This window comes from Trachurus japonicus, chromosome 8, assembly GCF_045865225.1.
Source record: "Trachurus japonicus isolate A0001 chromosome 8, Traja_1.0".
Classification (NCBI taxonomy): Eukaryota; Metazoa; Chordata; class Actinopteri; order Carangiformes; family Carangidae; genus Trachurus; species Trachurus japonicus.
Window position 1 is genome coordinate 30,382,738 of NC_140914.1, and position 22,565 is coordinate 30,405,302.

A 22,565-nucleotide genomic window follows, 5' to 3' on the forward strand; every position below is an offset into this window, starting at 1 on the left:
AAATGGTAGGAAATCCACATTAAGGTGGTTATTTTACTTCATTTTGACTCTTACATCTGTAGATTTCTCCTAAATTCATTAAAAGTTAGAAAGTTCCTGTTGTCTGACCCATGTCATGTCAGGTATCATTGTAAACACGTTGTCCACTCTCTCTCTCTTGAACATTAATGTGGACAAAATTGTAATTTCCTTTGTATCAGCATAATCGTAAGTATGATTGACAATAACAATCTATGGAATATTACAATACAAATCTAAAGGCTGTTCTCAAAATTAATTTTTCCTCATACCCTGAGCTTCAGCAGCACCTACATACACCAAACCTTCAGGTTTTTTACCCCTTTCTATATTCTAAAGTTGTCTAAAATTGTTGATATCATTCACAGCCTGATATATACAATGTTTCATTCCTAAAAACATGGCAACAGTTTTGAAAGCAACTTTATCCATTGTTCAGATTTTGGTTCTCGAAATTTATGTAAATAAGTGCATATTTTATTAAATATAGCCTAATTTACATAGTTAAACATAAAATTTGACAAAATTTGTAATACAAAAAATAATTGTAAGTAATAAACTTGCGAAGTTTCATGGTGATATCTGTTAGTTAATGTTTTTATCCGATTCACCTGTAGTGTTTTACCTGACAACTCAGACATACACACATCTGAACTGTGACTCTCACCACACTTATGTCTAAGGAGTTTAAAAAAACACCAGTTTAATATTTAACAGTGTCTTTGTTACTGTGTAAAGTCTTTATCTTAAATATAACTAACAATAAATAACTGACAATAGATGAATGAATGAATGAATGAATATAAACACATTAAATATAAATAGTGAAATATAGTGCATGTGCCTAAATATGGTGCTTATGTACAGTAACTAATGTACTATACCACAGACAAGGTGGGTGTATACAGTCGCATCTCCACTGGGAAACATCTGTTAGAGTGTGAGTGAGTGAGGTTTTATTGTGTCATCAGTCTGGAACCAACCACTTCCTGTTTTCAACTCAGTTCAACCTTACATACGTCTGAGTTTCATGCACCACTGCCACAGATGGGCAACATTTATATTATATCTCAAAATAAACACCGTGGTACATTGTGTGACGTTAAAATGCTACATGTGCTCCCTGAGCTCTAATGCATTTCTAAAAATAAAGAGGGCACAGATGTTATTTTCATTTCATTTCTGCGTGCGTGTTTCTCATTTCCTTCTTCCTATTTATTTGCCTTGCGGCCTGTTTCAGTTTAACTGTAAATGTGCGCGCACTTCCACTTGTTAAGCACAGTTTGTCACATATCATTTGATGTTGCCATTATTTTAAGATGAGGGCCTAAGAGGGACATTTTGGGGTTTGAGCAAGAGTTCATGGTTTATTCCAAAACAGATAAGCAAATTGTGACATGTTGCTGTCTTTGCTCATTTAGTCTCAGTTTCTGGCGTTTTTTATTAATGTGCATCAGCGATTTTTTTCCCCCCATGTCATCTTCTTTTCGTCATTTATCAGGTGACCACACACCGAGCCTGTTTCCTCAGCTGCTCTGAGAGAAGCTGCAATTATCAATAAAACTGTCATTGCAATAACAGGAAGCAGGATGAGTCAGGTTTTATACAATTTGACAAAAACCTGTTTCTACATGACTGTGCTCTAAAACGAAACACTCTCCTTTTGAAGATGCATTAAAATGGTAATGCACGAATCTGCACCCCACAGCAGGAAAGTCCATATATAGATCCTGCAGCCAACAGTTCCATCTTTCTCCATGGCAACCATCCACTCATCCCAGAATAGCAGCGTAGCCGAGCAGGTATGAAGAGCCATCTGAGAAACGCTAAATTATGTGCTTTACACCTCTTTTGTTGGTGCTGATGGAACATGACAGAGTGAAGACACAGATTATCAAAGTGGAGGTGAAGGAGAGACAACAGGTCTGCTGCTGTGTTTACAACGGCTCCACATCAACCACTACCTCAGGGTTCAGAACCGATCCAGACCTCACCGTTCTCTAAACACCAGCACCAGACAGCAGATTGTGTATCTGAGCCGCCTGCAGCTCTGTCAGAGAGCCTCATCATCATCATCATCATCATCATAATATATAGAGCACTGGGAGGAGCTGGGGCTCATGGTTTACCAGCATGCATTGGGGCAATGGAAGGATCACTGGCTGTATTCAAAACCACATACTATACTGCTAGTACGTACTGATTTGGCCAAAATGCAGTATGCAAACAAAAGCAAAATCTACAGTATGCAAAAAATTCCCGGATGTCGTACTGATTCTGTCCAATACACACAGGAAGCTTCACTTTTCATTCAAACAAACTAATGCTTCTGCCACAATTGTTAGATTTCATCAATGAGACCAACATTTATCTCCTAAAAATAACTGAACCAGCTGGTGGTAAACCTCTAAAACCCTGCGGTCAAGTTAATTACCGACCGTTTTCTCCCCCGGGATGAAGACGGAGGTTGGTCGGCCCACCAGCTCTCCAGACCGGCTATGTCATTGCAGAGCTTCACTTCTCCGAAAAACAACGGAGCAAACTTCTAAACAGCCGTCATTTGGATAAACTGGCCGTATATTTGGGATCTAAACAGTTACTTTCTCACATGAAAAAATATAAAAACTTAATAAAGTTACATAATAGCGCTAATGCGGGAAATAAAACAGCTTTTCGCCTGTTTTACAGCTACCGCTGCCGGTTGCCGCAAAATGCATTCTGGGAAACTCGTATACTGCATACTGCGGTGTGAAGGGTGTCGGTCTGCTGAATTAGAATCCTACATTCAGTATGCAGTAGTATACAGTACATACTAACGCAGTATGTAGTAGGCAGTACGGTAGTATGCGGTTTCGAAAACAGCCACTGTTTCCAATGTGTGAATAGAATGAGTCCCCATCAGTGATCTTTGGGCTTCTCAGTGACCTGATGACTGATCATGAAGTCTGTCAGTTACAGTTTGTCATTACAGTAAATTTGTTCTAAATAACTGAACCAAGTGTCCCAGTGTTTCCTTCCTGTCTCCCGCCGTATCAATAATCTATATAATAATGAGCAAATATATCTTCAGGCTGGAACTGCTCAGACAGTGATTATGATTATTTGTGACTACAGCGGACTCTGTGTATCTTCCACACAGGCACTGCAACAAGACCAGAGCTGTGTCTCAATTCGATTTCTTCCATACTTACTATACACAAACTATTTTGAATGTGTAAGTGCGTTGACATTGATAAGTATGGCAAAATGCAGTGGACTGGAAGCACCTGGATGGTGCACTCATAACGGTCAAAAAGCTGAATGTGGAACGTTGGACACTTCCCACCCTCAATGATCTCCGTCTTGGCTACATAGCAGAATGTAATGTATGTAAATCAACATACCGGCAGCAGGCCTATGTTTTCTGCCAGTAAGAGGAGCCGAATCAGCCTTGCAATAAACAGGTGGCCCACACAAGCAAAAAAAAGTGCAAGCAAGGCGTTCATTACCGCTAACTGAAATTACAAACAAAACGAGCTAGATGTGTTGGCGGGCGACAGTAGTGGTCAAAAAAAGATAGTTAGTTCTGATAACTGCACAATGACAGTATTCGATTTTAGACACTGTTGAAATTTGCGCACTACAGAAGTAAGTACATAGTGTACATGACAGTGTACTCATGGAAGTATTGGAATTGAGACACAGCTCAGGTCTAAACCTAGCAGTCGTGTCCTGTTTCTCATCCTGATTTCACTTTGATGTGGTCTTACAAAATCACCGAAAACATAGCGACTGAGCTGTGATTTCAGCTGTTACTGTGAAGTGAACACTCGGAGAGGCTCAGTGTATTGGAAGCACTCCTCTGCTTCCATGTTGTTCCAGAGCATTCAGGAAGCCAGAGCTGTGTAGATAAATCACTCCAGTGAACAACAACATCATCACTCAGTCACTCAGTCAGTGACATTTCTTACATAACACTGATTTATTTTCTGTTCGTATCCTCCTAGTTTCCTCCACTTCCTCAACAGGATCATATTTTAACCACTTTACAATAATCAGAGGTTAAAAGCTAATGATAGGCTTACCAACTATATACGGTCACATGACTTTAACACAACTACACTTCAGCTTGTAGTTTGATTTGATGATGTTTAACATCACTGAGTTTAAACAGGTCTGAGTCTATGTCCACTGACTGACTTTATGGAGGACATTAAACACAAGGTTCCTCTAACATAATAACAGTTACATCAGCTCAGTGAAAAACTGAACAGACTAGCCGCTGATGTAGAATGACAGAGTCAGCTGAAAGCTCTAGAATAAATCTTGTAAGGGCTATTTACAAAGGGATATTATGAAGACAATATTTTTTTTCCAGAAAGCATTTCACCTGTTCAACAATAGTTCCTATAATTTATATGTGGTGAATAGAACCTGCCTTAAACCTTGAACTGGAGCTCACTCAATAATAAGCTGCACCTGTTTCACCACCTCTGTCCTACATATTCTGTTACCATGGCAACCAACAGGTTAATATAGCAACATCCTGACTCTTATGCAAACTAAAGTCTTGTACCTGGTTTAACACTTCATGGTGTGTTAAATAAAATTCATTGTTTCCTCAGCTTGTCACCGTGTATCAACACTCTGCTGGTCTCACACTAGGAATGGCTTCATTCTCTTATTGTGATTTCTCCTCAGGGGTAAAGGGATAGTTCAACAGTTTGGCAAATTGGCCCATTGCCATAATCGCTATAGTCATAGCAGTGGGTTCGTTAACTTTATTTGTCGGTGGGAGCTATTTTTAGAACGGCAGAGCAGAGCCGTGAGCTGCTCAGAGCTACGCTACGGAGGCTAGTGGGATTTCTTGGTTTCCCTCATCAAACTCATCAAATACACAATCCAACAACTCCAAAACGCTCTGGTGGACAAGTTGTGACCTGCACATTCACCACGCTATGAGATAATAACAGAACGTTACAAGACAGAGTTGTTTTTGAGGTAAATACAGAGACTGCTTGCTGAAAAACTGTCCCTGAAGGGACATTGCGTGGTGAATGTGCAGGTCACAACTTGTCCACCAGAGCGTTTTGGAGTTGTTGGATTGTGTATTTGATGAGTTTGATGAGGGAAACAAGAAATCCCATTAGCCTCCGTAGCGTAGCTCTGAGCAGCTCACGGCTGGGTACAGCGTTCTGTCATGTTTACACCGAATGACAATAAAATACTTTGACTTTGACTTTGAACAAACCTACTGCTATGACTATAGCGATTATGGCAATGGGCCAATTTGCCAAAATGTTGAACTATCCCTTTAAAAAAAGATGTTTCAAATTAAAGGTGCAGAGACCTTGAGCAGCTTTAAAGCTTTTAATGTGAAACATCTATAACAGAAGTAAAGTGGAGCAGACTGGAGACTCTGACTCTCTGTTGTTGTATTTCTTGCCCTGGGATTAGACATTACACTGTCTTTATCAAGATCACATCAGAAACAAGATCAGATTAAAGCTGCTTCGCAGCAGTGGTCGGGGCCAGGCAATTAGGCAACATGAGCAACAAGAGACAAAATAGGAAAACAACAAGAACATTGGCGTTCCACCGTCCATGTCGCCTTAGATGAGGCTTTAAGTCACAACCTCTGGCACCAAGAACCAACCTCTAACTTATGGAGCTAATTGGCTGGAAGTGAGACCTGTGTGGCTTCACAAATGGACTAAGCCAGTCACCAGGGTGACAGTTGCCAAGGCAGATCTCAGAAATTGTCAAAAAATCTGTTATTAAGACAAAAATCTGAAAATACATATTGTATCTTGACAGCATAGAAATGTTGGTGACTTGTTTTTAACAATAAGTGATTTGCTAATGTTTAAAAATGCCACTCTTACATTGGCTGCAGTTGTTCACATGAGAACAGAATTCAAAATGTTTTCAAAAGTTCAGTTTTTGAGATAAAATTCTGAATTTTGCCAAATTCCATCGATCAAAACTCAAAAGTTTTGTAAAAAAAAAAAAATAATTCAGGAACATTTGAAATATATTTTGCAAGAATTGACTGGTATATGTTTACAGTACTGTTTACAGTCAAACATTTTCATGCACTGTCAGCTCAGTTTTTCAAATATCAAAAACGCGGGTGTTAATTTTGTGGAGAATAGTCTGAAGATGCAGTTCTACAGTTTTTGAAACAAGTGATGGACTTCGTAATTTGCACTGTAGTTGATCGTACAAAAGTTACTCAAGTATTGGGGCTACATTTTGGTGAAAGTTGCAAAACTGTAGCAGGTACGGTTGATTGTTCAATGTTTTTAAACTTTGAAATTATCCCCACCCATGAGGAACAAATCTGGCATGGGACTGCAGCTTTGTGCAAAGTTTGGTGATTTTTCATGTATGGGAAGAAGGATTTTCTAGGAAGAAGAAGAAGAAGAATACTGGTGAAAACTATAGCTTCGGCTGCCTGGCCCCTAATGATGGGAATAATATTTAACACAAATATCCCAGGGACACTGCTATGATGGTGAGCCTGGGAGAGCTGGCCGGGCCCTCTGACCTACAGAATGCTTTGTCATGTCGTGTAACTGTGTTCTCCTGTCACTGTATTGTTTTTATGTTTTGGGACTCCGGATGGAAATTAGCATTGATGCTACAATCCGGCACATTTACATGTTTTTATATGTACATTGATGTGCACTGTCCCATCCAAATAAACAAATAAAGCAAAGCAAAGCAAAGCATGATCAGTAACCCCCCCCCGGTGTTCTGAGAGCTTCTATCCTGACTCACCTCCAGACCGGCGTCTGTGATGGTGGACCTCTTCAGGCTGACCGAGCGGACCCCCTTCTTGGACAGCGGGTAGTTGTCGATGAACTCACAAATGTCCAGGTCTGACACGCCCACTAAGCAGAAGGACTGGAAGCCGCGCAGGGCGAAGGCCTGTAGACTGACAAACTCCTTCTCCCCGTTGGGCAGCAGGGTGTAGAGCTCCTTGGCGTGTAAGATGGGGGTCACGCCCTCCCAGAACTTGGGCTGGTATAGCACCTTGCGCCACGTCTTGCACACCTGCGCCAGCACGCACTTCTCTCCCGTGGTGAAGTACCAGAGCAGTCGGTTGAGCAGCTTCTCATCTAGGACCAGCTGGCGCTCCAGCAGCAGGGGCTTGGGCAGGGTGAGGGGGGGCAGCTGGCGGAGGGCCGGCTTCAGGCCCACCAGAGGCTTCCCGGGCTCCATGTCGGAGCCCAGGAGAGACGCGGCCGAGTGGGGCATCCCGGGGCCGTCCAGGTGGTGGTGGTGGTGGTAGGGGAGGGAGGAGGGCGGAGGGGGCAGGATGGAGGGGACCGAGGAGGACTGGCACAGGCGGTTCTTGGCGGCGGGCGTCCCCTTGGTGATGCTGGCGCTGCCCAGGCCGTTGGGCTGGCTGGGGGGCAGCTTCACCATACCGTTACGAGTCACACAGGGAGACTTCAGCTCGCTGGGGGTGGACATGTTCAACATCGGGAACCTGGAGGAGAGAGGAAATGCACGGTGAGCTGGGGAACACTCATTCATCACAAGCATCATGACCAGGGGCGGAGCACCAAATTCTGGGCCCTGTACACTCTTAATGTCAGTGGGCCCCTACCAGTTGTTTTGTTTTTAAATTTATACAAAGCCCCCGATGCGCGTTTCCGTTGGGGGCGGTTTTTCGACACTATACTGGCTTTGCATTTACCTCGAAAACAACTCTGTCTTGTAACGTTCCATTATTATCTCATAGTGTGGTGGATGTGCAGGTCACAACTTGTCCACCAGAGCGTTTTGCAGTTGTTGGATTGTGTATTTGATGAGTTTGATGAGGGAAACCAAGAAATCCCATTAGCCTCTGTAGTGGTAGCTGAACAGCTCGTATCTCTGCCCTGCCGATCTAAAAACAGCTTGCACCGCCAATTAAAGGTAACAAACCTACTCCTAAAACTATAGGGATTATGGCATTGGGCCAATTTGTCAAAATGTTGAAGTATCCCTTTAACAGTTGCTTCCCCTAATTCTGCCTTCTTTCTTTTTCTTTCTGCTCCTCCTTTTTCTGATATCCCATTTTATGTTTTTTGGGCTGCATTGATGACAGTTAGCCTCCAAGAGGGGGCCCCCAAAATGTCCAATATGTTGGTAGGACTGTGATACAGAGTCCATTCTGTTATCAATATAATTGAAATTAATTTACAACACCAATTAATTGGAGGGCCCAATTCATTCGAAATAAAAACATCACACAAAAAAGTTATGATTTCAGGATTTTCATGGGCCCTCTCCCTATTCGGGCCCTGGGTAGTCAGGTCCCCCTTTCCCCCCGCTACCACGCCTATGATCATGAGCATGAAAGAAGAAGCTTCATCATACATGGTATCCAGTTAGAAATACACACATCACAGCTGCATCCCTGAGGTGAATCATCTATCATCAAACAGAGAAAACTGAGCCATTAAAAAAATCAAAATAGCAAATTATAGAAATTGAAATGTATTATCTTTGTGATGATGTTGTTCACTGTCATTTCAGATGAGACAGGAAGCAGTGACAGTGTACAGAAGTGGAGCAGCTCTTATCACAGCTGCTGCTCAGACTCTTCAACTCATTCCATTCAGTTTTTGAACGCAGCATAATTCACTCTAAAGTGAATTACAGTTTAACTGTGGGCACTTCCTTCTCGCAAAATTAAAGAACGAGCTTTTTCGCAGTGAGACATCCAACAGAGGAGTGATGCAGCTGAGACAGACACAGTCAGTCTCTGCTCTAAATGTCTCCTTCAAGTTATCAGAGGAGCATCATCATGAACACACAGAGGACAATCTGCCTCAGTGTCTCCCCTCCTGCTTCCTCCACTCATCCACCAGATGTCCTCAGAATCTCCTCCTTGTCCCATTCAAAACTACACCGCACCCGCACACGCACGCACGCACGCACACACACACACACACACACACCTGTCCTCATCCCCCATCCAGAAGGTTTGTGTTCAAGACAGTCTTAAACCTATATAAATCCCTGTATGATGTTCTGAGCTCTAAATTCATAAAGGCAGATTCCCTCTCTTCAGGATCATGAAAAACACTTCATAGTTAAATAAATCATTATTGCGACAAAAACCTAGTAGATACATATATGTGTGTGACCGATGTTGTCTGACCTGCCCTGAGTGGGTTTCAAACCCGGGTCTACCGCACCGTGGGCAACGATGCTAACCGTTTTGCCAAGAGGTCAATTACCAATTGGCAAGTGGGTTAGCACGTCTTTTTATGGGTGAGTGAGTTTAACTTCAGTACCGCTAACTGATTGATTGATTGATTGATTGATTGATTGATTGATTGATTGATTGATTGATTGATTGATTGATTGATTGATTGATTGATATCTTTATTTCGATCATGTAAACGACAATGTAAAAAAAATAAAAAATAAGATAAAGTAATAATGTAATTATAAGGAAATAAGTGAACAGCAAAAATGTATACACAAAAAAGTAACATCTCATAAGCAACGCAGTTTACATGAGCGAAAAGGAGTAGGAAGAAGTATAAACTTATCTAATCCTACCCCTATAATTTTAACTATACGTTCTAATTAAAATCATAGCACAAAAACATACATTTATTATTTCATTCCTGCATTACACTATGTACCATTTCCTGCCACATTTTAATCCAAATAGTAAGCAAGCAAACACCTTGTGTGATTTATTCAATGTACCTTTGGAGAATCATTTCTTTATGTCTCTTTTTAAACAGAATTACAGAAATGTTTTTGATTTCAGTACTCATATTATTCCACAGTTTTACTCCACAAATGGTGATACAGAAACTTTTCTTTGTTGTGCGAGCTCTGCCACATGCTGTCACTTCTCCTTACTGGTACCTCGTGACTGTGACTATACATGCGGACCTCTGTTACATATACATAAATGTTCTTTCACTAAATCCTTTCTCATTGTGAACAGGCCAAAATTGTCTCTATGACAGATGTATAAAAAGGTCTAAGCCAGGAAAGTCAGGAAATACTTTACTTATTTGTATTTGTCCCTTATTATATTATTATATTACTGACTTTGTGTCCACTGACTCACGTTATTTAGGACATTGAACACAGTGTGTGACTTAGTGAGTGAGGGTTCCCATAGCAGTAACACCAGCTCCATGAAAAACTAAACAAACTACTGACGCAGAGTGAAAGATCAGGAACAAATCTTGTCAGTGATTTTTTCTGAAAACATTTCAACAGTGTTTTATAGTTCTGATGGTTTCAATTACAGTAAGTTAATGTAAAACACATATTTTCCTGTTTGCCAGTCACCTCTGTCACTGTCAGCTCCAGATGGATTTGATGTTGTTGTTTTTTGGCTTCAGAGAATATCCTTTATTAGATCCTTTTATTTGTCTATAAACCAGCTGCATTTCAATTATGTGTTTGTTTGTTTGCAAATTTTATGCTTCTGAGTATCACTATACATTATGGAGATTAAATACACTAAATAAACTAAAGTGCAGACAATAAATCACTGACTAATCTAACATCTAAAACAAGATGCGATTGATTTGAAAATGTGTATAAAGTTAAGAGACTCCAGAAAGAGAATATAGTAGTTTTGTTCATTGCAGTTTGGAAACATAACATTTAATCATGCCCCCCTGCCCTTGACTGACACACATGGAACCCTTCTCCACTTCGGCCTTCAAACTTCTCCTTTTAATATTTGCTACTACCATCAAGATAGAGAGGAGGGAGAAATGGCAGCCTATAGTAGTCTATAGCTTAATGGTCTATAATTAGTTTTTCAGGAAAATCCTACAGACTCTATCAAGCGTTGCAGTTGTATATTGCAAGCAATTCAATGTATTTTTCATGCTGCATTCACGTGAAATTGGGCAGATGGCAGACGGACGACAGCCGCTGCACGTAACGACATAAACAAGCCTCTATGTAAACAAGTGGTCCATCAGCACGAGGCAAAACAATACACGTGACAATATGTTGTCATGGCGATGTCGTATTGTTTACCTGACCCACGTTTTACCGGCTTTCTCTGGACTTCTGTGACTAAAATGACATCTGGTTTGTTACCGACGGCCGTCTGCCCGACTGCAGGTGAATGCAGCATCAGTGTAACGCTCCATTCCTCTTCACTGCGTTACCACGGTGACTTTTCACAGACGCCACCTCCACCTGAGCCGACAGCTCCGGTGTCTCCGCTGAGTTTCCGTGGTTTCCTACCGTCACGCTGCTACTGAACGTAAAAACATGGAGACACCACATGGCAGCCAGCACCGAGCTTACCCGCTCCATGGAGATATGAATGATATGAACGGCTAATTCAGAGCTGAAAGGAACACTTCAGTTTGTTGATGCGGGTGATTACTGATTAATGAAAAACATACTTTTGAACCAAATAATCGATTTTCATGAATAGATAACAGGAGAAGTTACACAATGTCCCTTTAAAATAATTTGTGACCTTTATAGAAAAATGTGACAAACAGTTCAATTGACAAAAACCTCAAAAACCTTTAAAAAAAAATAATAATCAAGATGTTTTATTGTGAAATTTCAAATCTGTCTTGTCACTGATGTGAAGAATAAAAGACACAACAGACATTTTGAACTGTAATGATCCTGGTTCAGATGATGTGTTGTGGCTCATGATAATAAACAGGAGGATATTGGTCATCTGAGCTGACATGTTACCGTGCTCAGCAGCTGTCTGAATAGGCCGCTGCTCTTTGTGGTGCGTGTTGAACAGAGATGGACACTGAGTGAAAACACATCACAGTGTAAATGAAAGCTGCGGCCTCATCCAGTCTGCTCTGTGTGATCTCACTGTATCAGCAGCAGGAGGACGGCTCACAGTTATGTAACCTGCTGACTATAGGGCTTCACACACCACAGCATCTCTTTGTCCCGCTCCGCCAACACCACCAGCTGCGCCATTCACACCCGCTACGGCCGGTTACGCATGCGGCTACTTCTGCATATATGCGCCGTCTATGAATTATCGGGGAGACGCCTCGGCGCGAGCACATCTGGCCGCATTTTACGTTCGGTTGCCGTCAAGTCATTTGTTGTCGGTCCCTAAAGCAGATGGAGACTGGGCTCTGCCTCTGCTGTAGCATCACCGAGCTTCATCCGTTACATAATGCAGTTTTGTCAACCATAGCGAGCTACAGCGAGCACCCCGAGCAATGTTGACTGACCTGTCAGAGAAACACATGGAGATATGTACACGCAGATGTCACAGGTTAGGCTAAAATAAGATTTGACTGGAAGGTAGAGATGCACAGCAACAGTAAAACCTGTATTTTCCTCCACAGTATCTGCCTGTCCATCTGTTATTATCAGGGTGTGATAATGCTACAGCAGCGATAACAGGACTTACAAATAAAGCCCTCATAACCAGCCTGGATTGACTGTCTTGTACATAATATAATGATGAATTTAAAAATGTATGTACAGCTAAAAACTGTTAGCCTACTGTGTATGGAATTACACCTGCTAATCTGTGGTGGCCTGGTTTATAAACATGACTGTTCACATCCAGAGAGAGAAAGTGACTGCAGTTTCACTTTCAGGGTTAATGCCTCTATTATACTGTATAGTGAAATTCTATTGTGCAAAATCCCACCCCCCACCCACCCACCCAACCTCCACCCCACCCCCGCCCTCATACAGTCTGCTTACCAAGCTGTTTCGTTCCAGAAAACGCAACATATTTTTCCTACTGATCCGACAAAATGAAAACAACTGTCAAAATGCAAAAACCTGAGCGATCTGTTTCGGTTCATCTTTAATGAATGATGACATCACAGAGATGAATGCATACTACTAACCACATTTAATTACACTAAATGACTTACACTGGGCCTTTCTGGTATAATATGTGTGGTGGTCTGGGAGAACCCTTCACATGGTGGGATTTTGACATTTTCATTTTTGATATTTCCATAAACTAGAAGTTTGCAGCCATTCATAACTGTTTGAATAACTGAGATAGCCCTTTCAGATCAAAAGTTATGGACATTTTAAAGGGATAGTTCAACATTTTGTCAAATTGCCCATTGCCCTAATCGCTATAGTCATAGCAGTAGGTTTGTTACCTTTAATTGTCGATGTAAGCTATTTTTAGAGCGGCGGAGCAGAGCTAAGCTACGGAGGCTCATGGAATTTCTTGGTTTCCCTCATCAAACTCATCAAATACAAAATCCAAAAACTCCAAAGCGCTTTCGTGGACAAGTTGTGAGCTGCACAATCACCACGCTGTGAGATAATAATGGAACGTTACAAAACGGAGCCATTTTCAAGGTAAATACAGAGTCTGCTTGCTGAAATATTGTATTCGATGAGTTTGATGAGAGAAACCAAGAAATTCCTTTAGCCTCCAGCGTAGCTCTGAGCAGCTCACGGCTCTGCTCCGCCGTTCTAGAAATAGCTTACACCGACAATTAAAGGTAACGAACCTACTGCTATGACTATAGCCATTATGACAATGGGGCATTTGCCAAAATGTTGAACTATCCCTTTAATCTATTATGACCAAAAAACTTAAAAGTGAGAAAAATGGCTTTAGCAGCTGAAAATGATACGCTTCATTCACCACAAAAACATAAAAATAAGTACTTTCCGTTTTGTTTTCTCAAAATATTTATTCACGATACATGTAGTAGGGAGTTCAAAGTACCAGAATCACACAAAATATCAAAATCGTGGAAATAGTACTTTTCCACCTATTTTGGCTATTTGCCACAATAGAACGTCAGCGACTTCCGACGGGTTTTCCCAGGCCGCCACACATATTGTCCTCTATGTGTCATATGTATATACCCATTTTAAATGTGTCCCATTCTCACACACTGGTAGAAACTCCCTTGTTTAAGCTGTATTTGAGTGATGAGACGTTCACAGTCCGTCCCCCCACCCCCTGAATCATATCAGCTGACAGCTTCCACTGGCCAGCACAGTGCTGAAGAGTGGAGTACTATCTCTGTGTTTACTGCAGAGAGCCCGGGGCCAAAGATGACCATGGCAACACGTTCCCTCCATCACAGTCCTACTACAAACAGCAGAGGACCAACACATGTAGCTACAACACAGCAGCAGCATGAGTTACACAGCCCGTCCCCCAAGTCCATGTCTCTCAAAAACCATTGACTGAAGCAGCTTACTCAGTTTATTACACATGTTCGGGTTTTACATCTACGCTCAAGATCTGGGTCCAGAGACTGCATCCACCAACAAACACCAAATGACATTTTAAACAGTAATACAGCAGCAAACATTGTCTATGTAAAGACGTAATGGAGTAACAACGTCCTGAGCATAGGACAAGGCCACGCCCCCTCTGTATGTGTTGGTAGCTGGTCTCTCTGGTCTGCTTTGGTAACGGGTCTGGTAGTCTGGTAGTTCTGCCCACAGGTAAGGTGGCTCTGTGCATAGTTGCATAGTTCAGGTGACTATTCAATTCAGCCGATTACGTTGTGAAATGGCCTGGTCCAATTGGAAGGCTCCCCCAAATATGTCCCACAAATCCAGCCTTCTCTTGTCTGTTTTGCTGGATTATGACAAATCCTAATTGGTTGTGGCTTGGAAAGTTTGAGAAAACACAAAAGAAAGTGTTTGTACTGGCTGTATATACACATAAATATTATGCAATATGTGTGAACACTCTCTGACCACAAGCAGATTTTATATCATTTCTTATTTTTCTTATGCATTTCTCTCTTTTTTTTCCAACTTCATCTGTTTCAAACATTTTTCATCTGTACAAACCCTTCTTTTTTCTGACCCACAACCAATCACGATCGCCGTATAGCGTGACGTCACCTGTATAAGTGCAGGATCCTGAACTGATCTGGCAGTCTGAGCACATCCAGTACTTACACTGCCACTATCAAATGTTTGACGTCAGGAAATGCTCCAAAGGCTCGATCCCATTTACCATACCTTTGAGATAATAATGTAACGTTACGAGACTGAGTTGTTTTCAAGGTAAATTCATGCGCCACTGCCACCGGCGCCACCGGCTCTGCATTTACCTCGAAAACAACTTTGTCTCGTAACATTCCGTTATTATTTCGTAGTGTGGTGAATGTGCAGGTCACAACTTGTCCACCAGAGCGTTTTGGAGTTGTTGGATTGTGTATTTGATGAGTCTGATGAGGGAAACCAGCTCGCGGCTCTGCTCCGCCGTTCAAAAAATAGCTTGCACTGACAATTAAAGGTAATGAACCTACTCCTAAAACTATAGGGATTAAGGCTATGGGCGAATTTGCCAAAATGTTAAACTATCCCTTTGAGTCTCTCTGGTTCTTAACTAAAATGAAAGCTTGGTGTTCTGTGTGGTTGGGTTAAACACAACTTTGTGACGCCTCAAACATTCTCTAGACAGGGTGAACGAAGGGCCACAGTGTGGATCAGCATCTGTCTGTCACTCATCACCAGATGTTGTTGTGATGTGGTGTTGTCATCTGCCGAACGAAACGAGGACGGAGAGGAAAATCTGAGCTGTAGACACGCAAGTATTTAAAATAGATGGTGACACAGTGACCTGAGCAGCAGGTGATACTGCAGGAGCCACCTCATCTTCTCTGTTCACACTGAGCTCAATGCTGCATATTAGCCAGCAAATTACCAAAGAGTCACTGCCACACAATTAACCTGGGGCCTTTTGGGGGGGGGGGGGGGCTGTGGTTTGGGGCCACTGGGCTGCTTCGCTTGGTTAATGATGTCTCCAGATCTACAAGATGGAGCCAGTGGTAGCTCAGGTATGAACACACACAAACAGGCAAAGACAGAGATAGCATTGAAATGCAGAATTCAACTAGACAATGGCTGTAACACTTATTCACTCTGATGCTACACCTTAGGTCTGTACGCCATGTACAACCTAAGTCAAACCACACACATACAGTACACACACAGTGCCAGACTGCAGCTGGGCAGAAATCGGGGTCAGAGATTTCACAGTAAATGAAGATGAAGAGGAGGAACCCTATTTCACTGTATTTAGAAGTGCAAACACTTTCCCGGAGATCTGCATCCTCGGCCTGACACCCAAAACACTGGCCCTGAAAACGCACGAGAATAAACTGCTAAACCTCTGTTTAATACATGTGAAACGTCTTATTGCCAGACAATGGAAAAGTGTTAATTGTCCTTCTTTGAATAATGTGGATTAATTGAGCGTAGCGTTAGTTCTGGCAGGCCACGACGTCAAGCTCTAACTGCATAGCTGTCATCGCCGGCGCAGATCAGCTGATGGCTCAGCTGACTCTGCGTGCCCGCTCCCTATTGCATTAAGAGCGGGGTATTTAAACTGCTCTCGCCCGACCCTCCTTCCTGCTTCCTCTGCTGCTGGCACTTTCGCAACCCACCTCCACCCCAGCTCCTCCTGTATTCATGTTGGTTGCTCTGCTCTGTCTGGGTTTTCTTTTGCTGCTGCGCTCCCTGCTTATGCCGTTCACGATGGCTCGTGAAGGGCAGGAAGGTGCTCTTCCTGCCTCAGGCTTTCCACGCAAGCGCGTGGAAGAGCAGGGGGCCCCAGAACAGTATCATACCGCCAAATAAAACTGTGCAAGTAAATAAAGATTATTTTGACAAAAGTGGTCCTGACTGAAATGAACTTTCTTCTTGCTTAGCGATGGAAAGACTATACAATCAAACAAAAAAGCCACATTTTTCATGACATATGGAACTCATTTATCATATTTTTGAAATCAAGACCTGACTTACTGACTAAATTGTAGCCTACTCCTTCCAAGTAAGATGGTTCCCTTTGAATATTTGTACCTTTTGTATTATTTGCTTTTGTTGTCATGTTACATACACGAATATTATCCTTTTCTTTTCTTTTATTTTATTTTAAGTATATGTACCGTATGTTTCTCTCTTTTTTAAAATTAATTAATTATTTTTTTCATTTTTCTCTCTCACTCTCGCCTATTTATTTCAGTTGATTATGTAACCAATTTTAACTAGATGACAGGCAGGTGTACTGTATATTGTTTTTGTGTTTCTGTTTTTCATTTTCCAAAGGAAATGTCATTATTTTTTGATTTTTAACTGATGGCTCCAGTTCAGGGTTGGCGGGAGGGAGGTAAGTTGTGTTAAGACTAAAAATCAATAAAGATATGTGGAGGCACCCTGTCTGTGATACACTGTTGATATTGATGAGATGATTTTAAGATAAGATAAGATCCACAGTGGGGAAACTAACAGGGTTGCAGCAGCAGACAACAGCAAACAATAGCACAGATGTGAAGATCAGTGTAGTAGTATAGTTGTCTGATGATGATCAGAGTCTAAAAGCTTGTCTGCTTCCTGCTTGTCTCACTGTTAAACTCTCATGACAGGAAACCTCTCAAACAGCAGCGCATCAGAGAGCCTGCTGTTGTCAACACAACCACAGACATATTCCACAGGGGTAAAGTCCCCTGTTTATTAAATAAAAAGGTTAGACAAATAGGTCCAGAGAGCGGTGATGTCCTGCACTAGTGTGGGACTGGTACAGAGACTGATAACCCCCCAAGAGAGGCCCTCAAAGTCCTGAAAGTCAAGACCGATCACAGACCACTTCACACCTTCAGAGCTCTGCTGTCTCACTGCCTGTGCTGCTGGAGAGGATGTGAATCAAACCAGAACTAGGACGAATCACGATTTGAGACGCTACTTGTGGTGACTTTATCAAAAATATGTGTGAGTGAGCCGTGTTTGTGGGTGGGATGTTTGTGAAGTGTTCTGAGCAGAGAGATCTTTACTGGAAACCTGATCCAGATCTCAGCAGCTCAGACTGATCCAGCAATGACTCTCACAAAGGAGCGGCTCATATTGGCTCATATTCAACAAACAATATGAGACTACAAGAGACCTTTTGACCTCACACTCTAAGATCCTGTAAAGAGAAGGGTAACACCTTATAATAAGTACACTATTAAGCATTAAATACTGAATTCATCACTTATAACACATGAATACTCATTAGTATGTAGTTTATAACCACAGTTAAAATGGTTTTACTCATCATCGAAAAGCACTAACTGTATTTATCAACTACATACCAATGAGTATTCATGCATTATAAATGAAGAATTCAGTATTTGTTAATGCTGAATAGTGTGTACTTATTATAAAGTGTTACCAGAGTGTTGCAAGGTCACTCAATTTTTTCTTTCCAGACTTGTTTGCTCTGATAGCAACTGTTTGGACTGTATTCATGATTTCCTGTTTTTTTGTTTTGTTTGTTTTTTTGAGAAATCACCCTCCCTCTTGTATTTAAAGCTATAGTCCAGAACTTCTGTTGACCCCTAGAGGATTTCTACGTAAATACAAAACAGGCAATATAGGCTACGGTAACACGCGCACAAATGCAAACACCGGCAGGTGAAGTATAATCACCTGCTGTTGTTTCACGGTCATTAGCTCTACTTGTAACGAAAGTACGTTAGATCAGACCAGCTCCCCTTAGCTTACTGGCTAGTGAAGTTACTCTGTCAGCTGGATGTAGCATTAGCTCCTCCAGTTGGACTGCAGTGCTTGTGGTGCTATAACATGTAACGACCAGGCTTTTTCTTTCTGTGTAACTAAATCCACGTTTATACATCCAGACAGCTGAGAATATTACTGTCAGGTTTTGTCTACTGTACCCTCTATTAAATATCACACACGATTTCAGTTACACAATACAAGCAACATGACCGAAAGGGAAAACGGGAGAAGCATAAAGCTTATCAGCTCCCGCCCCGATTACCATTCAGAATACATTTGTGAATTTTATTTCTGTGAAAGGTGATATACAAATAAATGTATTATTATTATTACATTAATTTCATCACAATTTTTCTTTCTTAACATACGTAATACAACAGCAGAGCTGCGGTCTGGACTCCAGACAGCCAGTCCAGAATAACGTTAAACCCCTTTCTCTGGGTTTAAATCAATTTATAATTGTCTAGAATAGAGTTTCATATTTCTTTTTTAAAAGCCCACAAGTTTCTTGATTTTTTAACCTCATCATCTAGTTTGTTCCACTGTTTGACACCAGTGACTGAGATAGAAAAGGATTTTAGCGTAGTTCTCACTCTCCTCTGCCTAAATAACATATTTCCTCTCAGATTGTGTGTCACTTCTCTGTCTATGAAAAGACCTTGTAAGTTATGTGGAAGGTCTCTGTTTACGGCCCTGTACATAATCTGCAGAGTTTTGTAGTTGATGAAGTCGTGTAGTTTGAGGATTTTTGCATTGATGAACAACTGGTTTGTGTGCGCTCTGTACTGGGCATAGTGTAGGATTCTTACGGCTGTTTTGAAGTGTGAACAGGGGGTGTATGACACTTTTGTACTTATTTCCCCACACTTCTCTGCACAGTATTACAAATGTGGTGATACTAATGCTGAATGTGTATGAGACGCTACAGGTAAAAACCCTTTATTTTTTTCCGAAAGAAATAAGAGACCACTTTCACAAAATGTTTCTTAAAAGCATCTCTACATGTACGACAGTCATTCTTTTCTTTTCCTGAGTTAAAATATTCTTGCTGTGTTCTTTAGGAATAAATATGAACACGTTTTCTTTGCATTATTATTATTATTAGTCAAGGTCTGAAAAGACTTGATATTTTTGTTATTTAGACTAGTTTAGTCATTAGCCAATAAAGCTCAAAATGACATTTTTTTTTTTTTCCAATTTTGGGAGAAATGTTGTCGGTAGTTGATAGAATAAAACAAAAACCAAAAAAAATGAATTTTACTCAAACACATACCTATAAATAGTAAAACCAGAGAAACTGATCATTTCGGGAGTGGTCTCTTATTTTTTTCCAGAGCTGTATATTCATGGGTAGTATATTCAGAGTTTGCTAATAAACCTTGCCAATTATAACACACTGGACCTTTAAGCCTCCCTCATTTCCTTTTTATTTCACATTACATGTTACTAATGGATCCACCATCAACAATCAATCCAGCAAACTTTTCAATTCAAATCTCAAATCTTCAACATAGCTGTCCCCACATTCAGGATGAGTCAGGAAGGTTTGGTTTCTTCCATGATATCAAGCCTGAATACACAGACTCTCTCTCAGCACAACCACATTTACTGATTCATTAGCCGCGTCCCAATTCAGGGGTCTTGTCCCTCGCAGCCTGTATGCGAAGACTGATAGCGTCACAGTGGCATAACCTCACTGTCCCATTTCAAAGACTCTTTCAAACGCAGCCAAGAAATCTGCCCCTCTTTCCCTGGACAACGAAGGCTCCAACAGGTGGATCCTTCATGGCCCAACCTACAAACAGCAGTGACGCACAGCCAGAGGACCACTCTGTCAGATGTAGCTATTGGGGTTCAGCTCACTTCAACAGCTTTATACAACAAAGCCACTGTCCTGATTAAAACCTTATGCTTTTGTGACTGTAAAATCGGTTTAAAAGTTGTACATGTCTACGTCAAATCCTGTCCAATGATGTCATCTGATAAAATCACAACAAACAATTCGCCAATTACAAAAACCCGTCAGTTCCTGTGACTACTAGCCTACCTAGTTCATCTACAGTTCTTTCAAACTGATCAACCTGAACCAACCGAGTGTATAAAATGTATCTAATATGTGTGTAGTAGTGTAGTTATAAAACATATGGTGTTAATGTTACATTATCATCAAATTCCTTGTTTTACTAAAAATGTATTGTAACAATATAGCTGAGAACAAGACTGATGGTACAAGATCTTCAGTAAGGGTTAGATATTATTATTCATTATAATGAAATTCTCTATTTTATTGTTTTGAAGCGAATCGATTCTGTCGATCTGAATGCACCTCATTTGAAACTCACTTCATATTTTCTTGTTTTTGTTTTGGTCTTACAGTTGTTATTTATTTTAGTTTTCTGCCAATTTTTGGGTTGACATCTCCTATTGTCAATTGTCATTATCTTTATATTCACTATTCAGGAGGCAAATAAGCTCATTTGAATTATCTGCCTCTTATTTATCTTTGTACTGTATTCATATGTGTTATTTCATTTGTATGTATTTTCAATAAAGAAATCAGACAAAAAAACATAATGAATAACTTCAGATGAATAACTTCTTACCAACTAATCCTTTATAATTCCATAATCTTAGACCGTTTACTTCAAAGGAGCTTCAGAGCCTCCTGTTCTGTCTGAACTCAGCATTTCTTTATGATGGTGGTAAAAAATGATTAATCAACTAATAGACTGTAGCACGAGCAATAAGTGACAATATGCTAATGTTGACACACCTTCATCTTTTGCCTCTAACACTCTGAAAGTTCATTAGACCTCCAGCTGTGATCTAACGCACCGAATCTGGTTTCTATGGTTTCCAGCATAAGGTGCATCATATGCAAAGCTGCATCATATTCCAACTCCTCCAACCTCAACAGAAGCTAATAAACAACATACACAAATACTGAGGCTTGAACATGTAGCCAGTGTTTCCTCTCCCAACCACAGTGATGCTCTCTTCTCTTCCACCTGTCTGAACCAAGCATGTGAGGGGCGGGGCTTAAGTGCCTGATGGGTTAGGGTCAGTGAAGTACGAAGAAATGAGCTTCATACCCAGCATTATGTGAGAAAACCATGTTAAACAACACACTTTTACAGAGCATGAAACATGTCTGAAAAGGAACGTTTCCTCTCAGCTACTGCTCTTTCCAAAGTCTGACTGGTCTGTGTTTCAGTCATTGCTGTGGTCTGACCACATGTCAGTGAGAACACCTTTGACTTTAGCAGAATACAGACATAATGGCATTGTGGATGTATTTGACATATCATCATCTATCCACATTTAACAACCTTTCCAGCAGCTTCATTTATACTGAACATGGTTATTATACAGTAAACAGAGGTTCCACATAATGACAATATATATTATATAACATAAACTCAGCTGAATAAATTCAACCCCAATAATCCCGACACATGTTACAAACATAATGGAAAAACAAGCACATTATATCACTGCTTATGAGACTGCCCAGATCCAGGTTACATGCCACAGGAATAAGACACCAAACTGTGTATTTTTGGTATTCATCCAGCAAATTGTAAACTAAAGCAAGGCAAACAGGACTATGATTATTTTTTGCTTGTCACAAGCAAAACAAGCCTAAATGTTTGACTTGCAGGACTGTCGGATTCTCTTGCGCTCAAAAAAACTCACATTTATGATGAAGGGTAAATAAATACCCCATTTTTGACAAGATGTGGAGGTCTTTGATGATATTCTTAGAGGGGAGGGAAGCATTGGAGGTGTGCTAGCCTTTAATGTCAACCATTCATGACTGAATATTTTTATGTAATTATAATGTATGTTTTTTAATTTTTATTTGAAGTGCTTTTCTGGATAACAAAGATAGCTATTGGACCACCAGTGACACTTCATGATTCATGCTTTGGACTGTGCCAAATAATACATTCTATCGCCCTGTCATATTTAGCATATTTAAGATGAGCCTTACTGTGACTGTTCTGTCACGCACCTGTGTTATTTGTTGTAGTGTTGTGATAATTTCCTCTGAAAATTAATAAACACAA

General features: G+C 40.9%; 1 protein-coding gene across 1 annotated transcript in view; it reads right to left on the reverse strand.

The window, feature by feature from the left end:
- fbxl16 (F-box and leucine-rich repeat protein 16) overlaps window positions 1-22,565 on the reverse strand; it is a 47,807-nt gene that overhangs the window by 20,081 nt on the left and 5,161 nt on the right. Inside the window, exon 2 of the mRNA XM_085785155.1 lies at window positions 6,781-7,495. Coding sequence (XP_085641281.1) covers window positions 6,781-7,488 — 708 coding nt within the window. The 5' untranslated portion in view covers window positions 7,489-7,495. The remainder of the gene's footprint in view (window positions 1-6,780; window positions 7,496-22,565) is intronic.